Here is a 16,489-nt window from a genome sequence, read left to right as displayed (position 1 = left end):
TTTGGAGGTGACGCACACGGTACACGAGCGTGTAGACGTGCACCATTGAAACTGTGACTTGAATAAATTCTATAAAGTTGTAAAAATTAAAGAATCATGTTATTATCTGAACATTTCCCACATGTTAGAGAAATTGAGTTGAGGCTCTTATTAAAGATCATGTTTAGGCTACGTGCCGATATTTTGGGACCTATATGGTTTTGTTGCTATTAAATTAATTATTTTAAAATATACATTTCATACTCAGTCATGCTCGTCCATTGTGAGAATATTTATGGGATCGGGTTGCCCGCCTGCAACAGGCCTTATTGACTTTATTATTATTATATGGATCTGGGCTATGATGGGATCGGGTTGCCAGCCTGCAGCAAGCCTTATAGGCTTTATTATTATACGGATCGAGACTGCCCGCCTGCAGTAGGCCATATCGGCTTTATATTACGCTTGGGCTGAAGGAGCCCCTCCGGAGTCTACACACACCCCCAGTGAGCGTAGATGATTATATATATTCCGGATGGATTTTTCTAGGGCATGAACTTGCCTTACTTATTTATATTGTGATGAATTTACTTGGACATGGATGTTGTCCATATCATTTACATTTGGGGATAAATTGTTCAGGGCTGGATTGGCCTTATACGGTACTTAGTGACTGACTGTATGTATGTATGTATGTATGTATGTATGTATATATATATATATATATATATATATATATATATATATATATATATATATACGGGATGGAATATCCCTGGGACGGATTGTCCATAAACAGTACCGAGTGACCGAATGATTTGTGACCAGTATTACATGAGATCTTTCCACTGAGATGTCATATTTCTCATATCATGCAGTATTGATTTATTTCACTTGTACTTAGTTTAACTGTTGAACTTGAAAGCATGCCTACATTTCTGTACCATTATTTATACTGGACTGTACCTGCAGAGTTCATCATTACTTTCAGCCTAGAGGTTAGTGTTGTTACTTATTGAGTTGGTTGTACTCATACTAAACTCTGCACCTTGTGTGCAGATCTAGGTGCTTACGGACACGGAGACTGTTACATTTCAGAGTACTATCAGTTGGAGACTATCAAGGTAGCTGCATGGCATCTGCTGACCTTGTCTCTCTTTCCTTCAGTTATTGTACTGTTCTATGCTTTCAGACAGTGGTTTTTATCAATCAGACATTGTATACATATTAGATGCTCATGTACTCAGTGACACCGGATTTTGGGAGTGCTATACTTGTATTTGTATGATTTCTTCCGCTGAATTTAATTATTATATTTTCAAATTTTAAAAGATATGGCAGTTTATTGAGATTGTCGGCTTGCCTAGTATTGAGATAGGCGCCATCACGACATGTGAGATTTTGGATCGTGACAGAGTAAAATACTCCAAGACCACTAAACACTCAAAAGAAATAACCCTCTTTTGATTTTTTTCACCTCACTAAAATACCGTTCAAACTCTCTATATTTTTCCTCACACAATATTTTGCTTCTTACTCTGTAAATCACTCTCTTTCTCTTTGTTTTGGTGTGATAACAAATGAAGGTAGAGGCACCTATTTATAGTTGAAGAATGCCCATATTGATGTATGCAATGACATCAATATTCACTTCAAAAGCTAGTTTCCCAAATTGAACTTCTAACTTGGTTGGCTTGACAAAGCCAAAAGGAATCTTCATCTTCGGCCATGGGATGGATCCAATAGTACTACCGCAACAAACCTTCATCAACGTCTTACTAGTCTTGAATCCCAAGAGTGCATTGATTGCGAACAATAGCCATAAATGCCTTGTAATAATCCACATATATAATCTCAACTTCAGGGTACTTCAATCGCAACTCCTCCAACGCTTGCCACAGATGATCATTGTTACAATCAGATGACTGTTTTTGACATGATAATTTGCTTATAAACTTCCATTTTATTTCTGTTTCTATGTCAGGTTATACGTCATAACGCCTACGCTAATTACCCATATGCCAAGGAGTTTGGCATTAAGATTATTGACAAGTTGGCACAAGTTGAGGCTCCTCACTGCGTTTTAAAAATTGATTCTTCTCATGGTTGAGGGGGGGATAGTCTTACTACCCCTGGGTATACCATTCAAGAATTTCAAAGGGTCCGATATACCTAGGGCTCAACTTGCCCTTCTTTCCGAACCTCATTACACCTTTTACAGGTGAAACCCGGAGCAATATTCGTTCTCCAACCATGACTGCAATATCACGAACTTTACGGTCGGTATAACTCTTTTGCCTAGACTGAGCTGTGCGAAGTCGATCCTAAATAATCTTGACCTTATCCAAGGCATCCTGTACAAAATCGGTACCCAACAATCGAGCCTCTCCCGGTTCAAACCAACCAACTGGCGATCGGCATCGCCTTCCGTATAATGCCTCATATGGAGCCATCTGAATACTCGACTGGTAGCTATTATTATAAGCAAACTCCGCAAGTGGTAAGAAATGATCCCAAGAACCTCCAAAGTCTATAACACAAGAGCGAAGCATATCTTCCAATATCTGAATGGTGCGCTCTCACTGTTCGTCTGTCTGTAGATGAAATATTCTACTCAACTCCACTCGCGTGCCTAACTCACGCTGTAAAACCCTCCAGAAATGTGAGGTAAACTACGTACCTCGATCTGAAATAATAGACATGGGCACACCATGAAGGCGGAAAATCTCACGAATGTAAATTTCAGCTAACCTCTCTGAAGAATAGGTAACTGCCACTGGAATAAAATGGGCTGACTTGGTCAACCTGTCCACAACGACCCAAACTGCATCAAATTTTCTCTGAGTTCGTGGGAGCCCAACAACAAAATCCATTGTGATACGCTCCCACTTCCACTCAGGAATTTCTAACTTCTGAAGCAAACCACCAGGCCTCTGATGCTCGTACTTAACTTGTTGATAATTCAGACACCGAGCTACGTATGCAACTATATCCTTTTTCATTCTCCTCCACCAATAATGTTGCCGCAAATCTTGATACATTTTAGCGGTACTTGGATGAATAGAATACCTGGAACTGTGTGCTTCTTTAAGAATTAATTCACGAAGTCAATCCACATTTGGCACACAAATACGACCATGCATTCGTAGAACCCCGTCTTCCCCCACAGCAACCTGTTTTACATCACCGTGCCACACTGTGTCCTTAAGGACAAGTAAGTGAGGATCAGCATACTGCCTCTCTTTGATGCGCTCATATAAAGAAGACCGAGTGACTGTGCAAGCTAGAACTCGGCTGGGTTCTAAAACATCTAACCTTACGAACTGATTGGCCAAAGTCTGAACATCTACAGCTAGATACCTCGCACCAACCGGAATATATGCAAGACTGTCCATACTCACAGCCTTTCTACTCAAGGCATCGGCCACCATATTGGCCTTTTCGGGGTGATACAAAATGGTGATATCATATTCTTTCAACAACTCCATCCATCTTCTTTGCCTCAAATTAAGATCCTTTTGTTTGAACAAATACTGAAGGCTGTGATGATCAATAAATACCTCACACGAGACACAGTAGAGGTAATGCCTCCAAATTTTTAGCACATGAACAATGGCTGCCAATTCTAAGTCATGAACAGGATAATTCTTCTCGTGAACTTTCAACTGCAGCGACGCATATGCAATTAATTTGCCATCTTGCACTAATACTGCACCAAGCCCAATGTGAGATGCGTCACAATATACCGTATATGATCCTGAACCTGTGGGTAATACTAATACTGGCGCCGTAGTCAAAGCGGTCTTGAGCTTCTGAAAGCTCAACTCACACTCGTCTGACCATCAGAATGGAATACCATTCTGAGTTAGTCTGGTCAATGTGCTTGCTATAGGTGAAAACCCTTCCACGAACCGACGATAATAACCTGCCAAACCCAGGAAACTCCGAATCTCTATAACCGAAGTAGGTCTAGGCCAATTCTGAACAGCCTCAATCTTCTTGGGATCTACCTTTATGCCTTCTGCCGATACAACATGTCCCAAAAAGGCAACTGAGTCTAACCAAAACTCACATTTTGAAAATTTGGCATATAACTGATTATTCTTCAAGGTGTGAAGCACACTTCGAAGATGCTGCTCATGCTCCTCTCGAGTGCTGGAGTAAATCAAGATATCATCAATTAATACAACCATAAAAGAATCCAAATAAGGCTTGAACACCCAATTCATCAAATCCATAAATGTTGCTGGAGCATTTGTCAATCCAAATGACATCACTAGGAAATCGTAATGCCCATACCGAGTCCGAAAAGTTGTCTTAGGGACATCAGATGCCCTAATCTTCAACTGATGGTAACCATATCTCAAATCAATTTTCGAAAATACCTTGACACCCTGAAGCTGATCAAATAAGTCATCAATTCTTGGCAGCGGATATTCGTTTTTGATAGTGGCCTTGTTCAACTGCCGATAGTCTATACACATCCGCATCGAGCCATCTTTCTTCTTTACAAATAATACTAGTGCACCCTAGGGCGAGACACTAGGTCTAATGAATCCCTTATCAAGCAAGTCTTGTAACTGCTCTTTCAATTCTTTCAACTCCGGCGGGGCCATACGGTATGGTGGAATAGAAATGGGTTGAATGCCCGGAGCCAAATCAATACAGAAGTCAATATCTCTGTCGGGTGGCATCCCCGGCAAATCTGTAGGAAACACTTCTAGAAATTCACGAACAACTGGTACTGAGTCCATAGAAGGGACATCCGCACTGGGATCGCGAATATAAGCCAAATAGGGTAGACACCCTTTCTCTACCATACGTCGAGCTTTCATATAAGAAATAACTCTACTGGCAGAATGGCCAGAAGTTCCTTTCCACTCTAACCGAGGTAACCCCGCCATAGCTAGGGTCACTGTCTTGGCATGACAGTCCAATATAGCATGGTAAGGAGACAGCTAATCTATACCCAAGATGACATCAAAATCTACCATATCAAGAAGTAGAAGATCCACACTGGTCTCAAGATTACCAATAGTAACACACACGAATGATAGACATGATCTACTATAACAGAGTCTCCCACCGGTGTAGATACACACATAGAAGCACTCAGAGAATCACAAGGCACAACCAAATATGAAGCAAAATAGGAGGACACATAGGAATACGTAGATCCTGGATCAAATAGAACTGAAGCATCTCTATGGCAAACTGGAATAATACCTGTGATCACAGCATCCGATGACTCGGCCTCCGATCACGAGCTAGCTGGAAAAGCATAAAATTGGGGCTGGGCCCCGCCACTCTGAACTGCATCTCTGGGACGGCCTCTAACTGGTTGGCCTCCAGCTCTAACGGTCTGACCTCTACCTCTAATGGCCTGACCTCCACCTATAATGGCCTGACCTCCACCTCTAACTGCCTGACCCCTGCCTCTAGCTGGCTGAGCAAGCGGTGAAGCAACCGGTGCCGGTATGATAGCACGAGAATATTGCCGAGATCTGTTACTCGCCAATCTAGGGAAATACCTCCTGATATGACCAATGTTCCCACACTCATAACACCCATCCTGATGCCGTGGCTGCTGAAGCTGAAGCTGACCCGGATGGGCCGGATAACCACTGTAGTAACTCTGGAGTGGTGGTGCACTGATAGGGGCTGAATGTGCACTGAATACTGGCTGCCCAGAGTAAGGCATAATAGGACCGTGACTCCCCGAAGCACTGGGAGATACATGAAGTGTTGAATGAAACGGTTTGGGAGGATGACCCCTACCAAAATTACCCTGGCCTCCAGACGAGGCACCACTGTAACCACCGAACTGACGAAGCCTCTTATCGGACCTTTGCCCTCTTTCCTATGCAAGAACCATCTCGATCCTCCTTGCGACATTAGCAGCCGCCTGAAAAGAAATCTCACTTCCAGTCTCCTTGGCCATCTGAAGTCTGATAGGGTGAATGAGTCCCTCAATGAACCTCCTCACTCTCTCTCCCTCCGTAGGTAGTAAAAGGAGAGCATGACGGGCCAAATCCACAAAACGGGAGTCATACTGAGCAACAGTCATATTGACCTGCTGTAGACGCTCGAATTACTTGCGGAATTCCTCTCTTGATGTGATAGGGAGGAACTTCTCCAGAAATTGCTGAGAGAACTGCTCCCAGGTAAGTGCAGGCGATCCGACTGGTCGGGTCAATGTGTAATCTCTCCACCACCTCTTGGCGGAACCCGTCATCTGGAATACAGCAAAATCAACTCCATTGGTCTCAACTATACCCATATTTCGCAGCACCTCATGGCAGCGTTTAAGATAATCCTATAGGTCCTCAGAAGGTGTACCACTGAAGTGGACTGGAAAGAGCTTAGTTAACTTATCCAGTCTGAATAAGGCCTCCAAAGACATGGCGGACCTATCACCGGTTTGTGCTGCAACAACTGGCTGAACTACCCCAACTGGCGGGGCTGCTGGAGCCTGATTCTGGGGAGCCATCTGCTCCGGGGCGGGAGTAGTGGGAGTTTGTGCTCCTCCCCCAGCCTGTGAGATGGCTGGTGCCACTGGAAATGTACCATTCTGGGCCACACCCTCCATAAGACTCACCAATCGGACTAAAGCATCTTGAAGCACTAGAGTGGCTATGAATCCTTCCGGGACATGAACTGGTCCAACTGGTACATTCTGAATTGGGACCTCCTCTTGAAGGTCTACCTGAGGTTCTACAACAGGTGCAACTGCTCGAGCTCTGGACTGAGCTCTACCTCGGCCTCGACCTCTGCCCCTGGCCATAGTTGCCACCGGGGGTTCTGGTCCCTGTCCATCGGTAGAGGTATTATGCGTTCTCACCATCTGCGAGAGAATAAGAGTAGAATGGTTCAATCACCTTTGATAGAATAAAATCGCACGATAGAATAATAAAGAAGTGATATTGTTCCTAAACTTCATAGCCTCTGAGAGATAAGTACAGACGTCTCCATACTAATCCTTCAGACTCTACTAAGCTTGTTTGTGACTCGTGAGACCTATGTAACCTAGTGCTCTGATACCAACTTTCACGACCCGAAATTCCCACCTTCGGATCGTGATGGCGACTAACATTTCACTTACTAGGCAAGACAACGTTAGAATAACATTATCCATTTTTAAAACAATTTTAAATTTATTAATAACAAGGAAATAAATGCAGAAGCAAAGTTTGAAATATAGTGAAATAATCCATCAAACAACGGTGTCTAAATACCATCCCAGAATTGGTGTCACAAGTGCACGAGCTTCTAGAATAAATACAAATAAAGGTCTGAATAATATAAAGCTGTCTGGAAATAAACACACAGTTAAAATACAATAGACGGGGACTTCAGAACTGCGGACGCCATGCAGTTATACCTCAAGTCTCCTCTGATAGCTAACATCCGAGCAAGTATATGGTACGCCACTGGGACCAACTCCAAAAACTGCACAAGAAGTGCAGAGTGTAGTATCAGTACAACCGACCCCATGTACTGGTAAGTGCTGAGCCTAACCTCGGCGAAGTAGTGACGAGGCTAAGGCCGTTCACTTACGTTAACGTGTACGCAATATTAGTAACAACAACAATAATAGGAATAAATCAGGTAATTCATTTATAATAATTGAAAGCAACTCAGCAGTCATAACCAATCATCATTTTCATTATTTTTGTTGCAGCGTGCAACCCGCTCTCACAATATATCCACATTCAGTTCTGTTGCGGCATGCAACCCGCTCCTCCAATATTGACTTTTAATAAGTCTGTTGCGGCGTGCAACCCGATCCTCCAATATTGACTTTTAATAAGTCTGTTGCGGCGTGCAACCCGATCCTCCAATATATTCATTATAACCAATCTTGTTGCGACGTACAACCCGCTCCTCCAACATATTCATTTACCAATCAATTCTTATAGAAGAAATTCCCCAATAAACGCAACAATTAACATAAAATCAAAAGACAACAAGCATACAATAATTATGATTTAATTATGAAGCAAACAATGACAAATAGCAATTTATTATGGAAATCAGGGAGCAAATAGGCAGTTTAATATTTAATATGCTAAATGTCAAATAACAATTAAGGCACATAATTCAAATAACATGTAACAATTAATGCAGGAATTCAAGAATTACTATTTGACAAAGAATAAGAGAAACAATTATTATAATACTTAATTTATGATTAAAAATAATTTATGATTTTTCAGGAAAGCAGGCAAACAATTAATTTGACGACGTATAGACACTCGTCAACTCGCCTATACGTCGTTCACATGCAATTCACATAATAAATAATTTAAGGGTTCTATTTCCTCTAGTCAAGGTTAACCCCGACACTTACCTCGCTTTGCAAATTCCAATCAATTATTCAACCACAGCTTTGCCTTTTAAATTTGCCTCCGAAAGCTTCAAATTTATTCACAAACAATTCACTATATTCAATACTAATCATAGGAATTAATTCCATATGAATTTATAATTTTTCCGGATAAAAATCCGAAATTCATTAAAATATTCGGCAGTGGGACCCACGTCTCAAATCCCAGAAAAACTCACGAAATTCGAACATCCATTCCGACACGAGTTCAACCATACCAAATTTGTCCAATTCCGATATCAAATGGACCTTCAAATCTTAATTTTTTGTTTTTGGAAAGTTTTACAAAAATTTCAATTTCTTCCATCTAAATCCGAAATAAATGATGAATATAGACATGGATTTGTGAAATACAATCAATATATGATAAAGAACACTTACCCAGTTCAAATTCATGAAAATTCCCCTTGAAATCGCCCAAATCCGAGACTCAAAACTCAAAAATGAGTAAAAATGGCTAAGACCCGATTTTATGTATTCTGCCCCAGCATTTTCGCATCTGCGGTGCCTGGGCTCGCACATGCGAGCTCGCATCTGCGCAAAGGGGCTGCCAGGCAAGGTTTTGCATCTGCGGACAAAATGTCGCACCTGCGACGCCCGCTTCTGCGCAAATGGGCTGCACCTGTGAAGGCCGCATCTGCGATGGAAGTCTCGCTTCTGCGAGCTCGCACCTGCGGTCAAAATTCCACAGGTGCGATTATACCAGAACCCAAATTTCAGATTTGTTTTTGCTTAAGTCCAATTCTTGTTTCGATATCGATCCGTTTCACTTTTGGGGTATTAGGGACACCGTTCGAATATACCAACAAGTCCCGTAACCTAATACGGACTGACTCGGGGTCTATAATCACGTCAAACAACACTGAAATTACAATTCACATCCCGATTCGAACTTTGAGTTTTAAACCTTCAATTTGCAAATCTCGTGCCAAAACATATTAAATGAATCCGGAATGACTTCAAACTTGGCACACAAGTCATAAATGACATAACGGAGCTGTTCAAATTTCCAGAATCGGATTTCGGCTCCGATATCAAAAAGTCAACCCCGTGGTCAAACTTGGAATATTTAGCCTTTAAATTGCTAGTTCCGTTAAATGGTCATAACTTGAGCTAGGGACCTCCAGATTAAATTTCGGGCATATGCCCAAGTCCCAAATCACGATACGGAGCTACCGGAACTGTCAAAATACTAATCCGGGTTCGTTTGCTAAAAACGTTGACCAAAGTCAACTCACTTGAATTTTAAAGCTCTATTTCATATTTTAATTTATTTTCACATGAAAATATTCCAGAAAATTTTACGGACTACGCACACAAGTCGATGAAGGATAAATGGTATTTTTTGAGGTCTTAGAACATAGAATTACTTATTAAATTTAAGGATGATATTTTGGGTCATCACACGGAGTGAGAATTACACTGTTCGAGGTAAGTAACACTTCTAAACTTGGTTCTGAGGGTATGAATTCCCGAATTGGTATTAAATGAATTGTTTGAAGGTGACGCACACTATAGTTGATGAGCGTGTGGACGTGCACCATTGAAACTCTAACTTGAATAAATTCTATGAAGTTGTAAAAATTAAAGAATCATGTTATTATCTAAACATTTCCCACGTGTTAGAGAAATTGAGTTGAGACTCTTATTAAAGATCATGTTTAGGCTACGTGTCGATATTTTGGGACCATGGGGTCGTGTTGCAGTTAAATTAATTGTTTTAAAATATAAATTTCATATGCAGCCATGCTCATCCATTGTGAGAATATTTATGGGATCGGGTTGCCCGCGTGCAGCAGACCTTATTGGCTTTATTATTATATGGATCTGGACTGCGCGCCTGTAGCAGGCCTTATAGGCTATATTATTTTACGGATCGGGACTGCCCGCCTGCAGTAGGCCATATCGGCTTTATATTACGCTTGTGCTGAAGGAGCCACTCCGGAGTCTGTACACACCCCTAGTAAGCGTAGATAATTATATATATTCGGGATAGATTTTCCCAAGGCATGGACTTGCCTTACTTATTTATATTGTGATGAATTTACCTGGACATGGATCTTGTCCATATCATTTACATTTGGGGAAATAATTTTCAGGGCTGGATTGGCCTTATACGGTACTGAGAGACTGACTATTAGTCGATGTGTGTGTGTGTGTATATATATATATATATATATATATATATATATATATATATATATATATATATATATATATATATATATATATATATATATATATATATATATACAGGATGGAATATCCCTGGGCTGGATTGGCCATAAACAGTACCGAGTGACCTAATGATTTGTGACCAGTATTACATGAGATCTTTCCACTGAGATGTCATATTCCTCATATCATTCAGTATTGATCTATTTCACTTGTACTAAGTTTAACTGTTGAACTTGAAAGTATGCCTACATTTCTGTACCATTATTTATACTGGACTGTACCTGCGGAGTTCATCATTACTTTCAGCCTAGAGGTTAGTCTTGTTACTTATTGAGTTGGTTGTACTCATACTACACTCTGCACCTCGTGTGCAGATCCAGGTACTTTCGGACACGGAGACTGTTAGATTTCAGAGTACTATCAGTTGGAGACTATCAAGGTAGCTGCTTGGCATCCGCTGATCTTGTCTCTCTTTCCTTCGGTTATTGTACTGTTCTATACTTTCAGACGTTGGTTTTTATCCATCAGACATTGTATACATATTAGATGTTCATGTACTCAGTGACACCGACTTTTGAGAGTGTTATATTTGTATTTGTGAGATTTCTTCTGCTGAATTTAATTATTATGTTTTCAAATTTTAAACGATATGGTAGTTTATTGAGAATGTCGGCTTGCCTAGTATTGAGATAGGCGTCATCACGACAGGTGAGATTTTGGGTCGTGACAGAGTAAAATACTCCAAGACCACTAAACACTCAAAAGAAACAACCCTCTTTTAATTTTTTCACCTCACTACAATACCGCTCAAACTCTCTATATTTTTCCTCACAGATTATTTTGCTTCTTACTCTGTAAATCACTCTCTTTATCTTTGTTTTGGTGTGATTGCAAATAAAGTTAGAGGCACCTATTTATAGTTGAAGAATGCTCATATTGATGTATGCAATGACATCAATATTCACTTCAAAAGCTAATTGCCCAAATTGAACTTCTAACTTGGTTGACTTGACAAAACCAAAAGGAAGCTTCATCTTCTTTCACATGGGTCATGGGATGGACCCAATAGTACTACCGCAACAAACCTTCATCAACGTCTTACTAGTCTTGAATCCCAAGAGTGCATTGATTGCGAAGAATAGCCATAAATGCCTTGTAATAATCCACATATATAATCTCAACTTCAAGGTACTTCAATCGCAACTCCTCCAATGCTTGCCACAGATGATCATTGTTACAATCAGATGACTGTTTTTGACATGATAATTTGTTTATAAACTTCAATTTTATTTCTGTTTCTATGTCAGGTTGTACGTCATAACACCTACGCTAATAACCCATATGCCAAGGAGTTTGGCATTAAGATTATTGACAAGTTGGCACAAGTTGAGGCTCCTCACTGCTTTTTAAAAATTGATTCTTCTCATGGTTGAGGGGGGATAGTCTTACTACCCCTGGGTATACCATTCTTGCTTAAATTTGATTTGTGCAGTGAAAATGTTTATGTTAGTTAGGATTTCAGTAATGAGTATGTATTTCTGCAGCCTATGTATCATGATAACGGCCGAGAAAAAGACTGCCTGCCACAAGTTGGCCAATGGAATATGAAGAATAAGGTATCTAGTGCTGTTGACATTGTTTAAATCTCGTCTCATCTGTTGTTTTTCATTTATGTTCATTTTGGCACCTACTGGTGTGTACCGGTAGAAAGTTTGCGTTGCTTTTTCCTTTCATTATTTTGATTCAATGAAAACCTTGGAGGTGCACTGTTACACAGCATCCTGGCATTTTTTGTGAGACTTTTTGTGTGGCTATTGTTCTTTTCTCGAAACGTGCAAGACAGTGTTGCACATGAATTTTGTTATGAGCATGGTAAATGAGCAGTTTCCAGTTTTCTTTTCTTGTCTATTCGGTCTTTCAACCCAATATTGACTTTACTGTCTTGTCTTTTTAGAACTTCATTCCAAATCCTGTTCTGCCACTTTCGAGTACACGCCCTGATCAGGTCGAAAGAGTCTTGAAAACTCGATTTCATGATGCTATGACAAAGTTGAAGATGCATGGGAGGGAGCTTTATCTCCTGGTTGTTATCTTGCCAGACAATAATGGCTCTCTTTATGGTATAAATGAAAATAAAACTTCTTATCTTCTTTAGCAGAAGTTTGCAATATGCTGTCTCTTTATGGTATAAATGAAAATAAAACTTCTTATCTTGCCACAAAAATGGCTAATCTTTTTTTATTTCTTGACCAGGTGATCTGAAGCGAATTTGCGAGACTGAACTAGGAGTTGTCTCACAGTGCTGTTTGACAAAACATGTATCTAGCCAATGTAGCGCCGAAACACTGTGCTTGTTGATGCAATATCGAGGCGAATTTCCCTTGTCAGCGACAGTCCTACCATTATTTTTTGGTGCAGATGTCACCCACTCTCACCCTGGGGAGGACTCAAAATAGGAAACTTAATGACAAGGCAACAACATGCCAACCAGCAAAAACCACATATATGTTCATTTGTGGATATTCAACGAGGTAACGAAAAATACAACATCCAGACTTTACAAAGTAGATGCACAAAAACCACCGAAAGCTTTAAAGCTTATCATTAAAACCAGGCTGATCCATAAAGACGATAGCTTTCTGAAGGACCTTGTTCCTGTCGCAGTCATGAAAAGAGAAGCAATCCTTATAGAAGAGTTTCATAAGGATAAGGATTACGAGTGTTGTTTTTAAACAGCTCCAATTCCAAATGTGCTTTCTAAGGAAGTTCTATCGGGTTGATGGAGACCGTTATTCAACTGAATATTTCATGTTTTTAGTTTGTAATCCAAATATCAAGTGGTAAGAACATTTAAAGTGACAGAAATCTAGATTGCGATGAACTTGAACATTTTGTGAATACATTGTAGGACGCCTATCTATTGTGGAGCTTTAAAATGTTTTCTTTATTTCCTTCTTTTCTGCTACTGTATCTTTTGAAAATTGAATTTTCTATCAGTATTTCATGTTCTTTCTTTCTTTTAACAATAAAATCACTAATTATCCTTCTTTCCTCCTAATTGATGATGTTGTCTAACTCTATAGTATTAGTAAATTAAATAAATACATTAGCGTTTCTGCTTTAGTATTAGTACTTAAAGGGAATGTTCTTCATGAAGTGCGGCAACGCTGTGGAAGAAAAAACCAAATAGCAACCAGAATATGGCTAGTGCAATCACTTAAATAACGGTCTGCGGGTACGGTACGATATTTAGACATTTCGATTCGGTATTTTCGGTATTCGATTTCTTAAAATCCTATACAAATACCGTACCTAATTAAATTCGGTATGATTCGTTTTTTCTCCTTTCAGTTTCGGTTTATTCGATTCGGTAACTTTGATTTATTCGGTTCAAATACTAACTAGTGCATAGTGCAATAGACTCTAATATTCTTAATTAAAATACTCAAAAATACAAAACTGAAAATGTTTGTTGACAATATTTTTGTCCAAAACCAGCAAATATCGACCCACAGAGAGAAAAATGTACATAAAAGAATAATTTTGATCATTAGAAATATCTTGTTACTTGTTTAGAGATAATTGATGAACTTAGAGAATAAAGGAAAGTAAAATTTTAGATTTTTTATATTTATGTTATAATTGATAATATGTGCTTTGTGTTATATAATATATATTTCGGTATGGTATCGATATTTCGGTAATTTGTTTTAAAATATCAAATACCATACCTAATACCATTTTTTTTTAAAATTAAACCAAATACCATACCAAATACCAAAATTGTCGGTTTCGGTACGGTAATTCGGTATTTACCAAATTATGTACATCCCTAAGATGCTAAGTCTACCCGGACATAAACATGATATAGCTACGTACGGACTTTCGTCACCTCGTGCATACGTAGCACCCACAACTAGTCGCACATAAATTGAAACGGAGGGAGTAATAATTATCATCTAGGGGTAGTTTTCCCCTCACAAGGTAATACATGAAACTTACCTCGCTCCGAAGTTCCAAAACCAGCTCCAATGCCTCTCCAACTATTCAATCCAAGCCAAACGACCCGAGACTAGTTAAACAATGTGCAACCAATCAAAATACACTCTAATACCCATAATTAATAAATTTAAACAAATTCTCATCTCCGCTCGAAAAGTCGTTAAAATCAACTCCCGGGCCCACGTGCCCGGATTCTGAATTTTTTTGAAGATAAACATTACCAACAGCACCACAAACTCAAATATATAATTTATTCCCAGTTCCAGGTGCAAATTTCGTGGTCAAAATTCAAAAACGCCAATTTCTAGATTTTTTCTTCAAAATCCCAAATTTCTACTAATTTTCATGTTTAAATCTATACATAACCATATATTTAACTCACAACGTGAAGCAATCACTTACCTAGTGATGGGTGACGAAGAATCTCCTCCAAAATCTCCCCAAGGTCGGCTCCCATGGAAGATATGAGATAAAATGAGCCTAAAACCCGTTTTTGCTAACTTATACACTGCCCAAGTGATCGTCTTCGCGAACGCGGCAAGCCCCTCGCGTTCGTGAAGCAATACAAGCTCCAACTCAAAAACTGCCTTTCGCAAATGCGAGTCACAGCTCGCGAACGCGATGCTTTACCAGGCGAACCTTTGCGAACGTGGTTCACCCTTCGCGAACGCGAAGGCCAAAATTCTCACCAGCCCAGTTCCCTTTCGCAAACGCGATGCCCCAATCGCGAATGCGTAGCTTCACCTTCTTCCCTTACGCGAGGCCCCAGTCGCGAACGCGATGCCCCAATCGCGAATGCGTAGCTTCACCTTCTTACCTTATGCGAGGCCCCAGTCGCGAACACGTAGCAGAAAAGTCAGTAACCAACAGATCCTTCTTCGCGAATGCGTGAACACCTTCGCGTTCGCGAAGAACAAAACCAGACCTTAGACATCAACAACATCAACTCACCCAAACTTGATCCGAAACCACCTCGAATCACACCCGAGGCCCCCGAGACCTCGCCCAATCACACCAACCAGTCCCAATACATAACACAAACCTGCTCAAGGCCTCAAATCACATCAAACAATGCTAAAATCACGAATCATACCCAATTCAAGCTTAGTGAATTTAGAACTTCAAACTTCTACATTTGACGCCGAAACCTATCAAATCAAGTCCGATTGACCTCAAATTTTGCAAACAAGCAATAATTGACATCAGGGACCTACTCTCACTTCCGGAATCGAAATCCGATCCAATACAAAAAAGTCCACTCCTTGCCAAACTTTCCAAAAATTATCAAATTTTCAACTTTCCCCAATTGACGCCGAAATGACCTACAGACTTCCAAATCAACGTCCAGACACGCTCCTAAGACTAAAATCACCATACCGAACTATTCCCAAGCTCGGAATCCCAAACGGACATCGATAACATTAAAATCCACTTCAAGTCAAACTTAAAAAATTCTTAAGCTTTCAAAATGATGACTTTCCATAATAGGAGCCCAAATACGCCGGAACAATCCGATACTCAACCCGAACATACGCCCAAGTCCGAAATCATCATACGAACTTATTGGAACCTTCGAATCTCAATTCCGAGGTCGTTTACTCAAAAGTCCAATCTTAGCCAATTCTTCCAACTTAAAGCTTTCGAAATTAGAATTTTCTTTCCAAATCCAACCCGAACTTTTCGAAATTCAATTCAGATCACACGTACAAGTCATAGCACCTGAAGTGAAGCTATTCAAGGCCTAAAATCGCCAAACGACATACTAGAGATCAAAATGACCGGTCGGGTCGTTACAAATACCGCTCAAACTCTCTATAGTTTTTCTCATAGATTATTTTGCTTCTTACTCTATAAATCACTCTCTTTCTCTTTGTTTTAGTGTGATTACAAATGAAAGTAGAGGCACCTATTTATAGTTGCAGAATGCCCATGATGATGTATGTA

At 40.0% G+C, this 16,489-nt stretch overlaps 1 protein-coding gene across 1 annotated transcript; it reads left to right on the top strand.

Moving 5' to 3' along the window:
• Positions 1-11,556: 11,556 nt before the first annotated feature.
• LOC142178932 (protein argonaute 1C-like) lies at positions 11,557-13,552 on the top strand. The gene is made up of 5 exons (XM_075248750.1): positions 11,557-11,731; positions 11,851-11,928; positions 12,088-12,159; positions 12,498-12,663; positions 12,797-13,552. Exons 1-5 carry the CDS (start codon positions 11,588-11,590, stop codon positions 12,997-12,999), a joined length of 663 nt encoding a protein of 220 aa, XP_075104851.1. The 5' UTR covers positions 11,557-11,587; the 3' UTR covers positions 13,000-13,552.
• Positions 13,553-16,489: the final 2,937 nt, after the last annotated feature.

This window comes from Nicotiana tabacum, unplaced genomic scaffold (genome assembly GCF_000715075.1).
Source record: "Nicotiana tabacum cultivar K326 unplaced genomic scaffold, ASM71507v2 Un00074, whole genome shotgun sequence".
Taxonomy (NCBI): Eukaryota; Viridiplantae; Streptophyta; class Magnoliopsida; order Solanales; family Solanaceae; genus Nicotiana; species Nicotiana tabacum.
The sequence above is the reverse complement of the archived record's forward strand: the minus strand, read 5'-3'. Positions and strand labels throughout refer to the sequence as shown.

Coding starts and splice junctions, on each gene's coding strand:
- LOC142178932 (XM_075248750.1), top strand. CDS start 11,588: ATGGGTCATGGGATGGACCCAATAGTACTACCGCAACAAACCTTCATC. Junction 11,732..11,850: donor TATATAATCTCAACTTCAAG/GTACTTCAATCG, acceptor TTTCTATGTCAG/GTTGTACGTCATAACACCTA. Junction 12,664..12,796: donor CAATAATGGCTCTCTTTATG/GTATAAATGAAA, acceptor TTTCTTGACCAG/GTGATCTGAAGCGAATTTGC.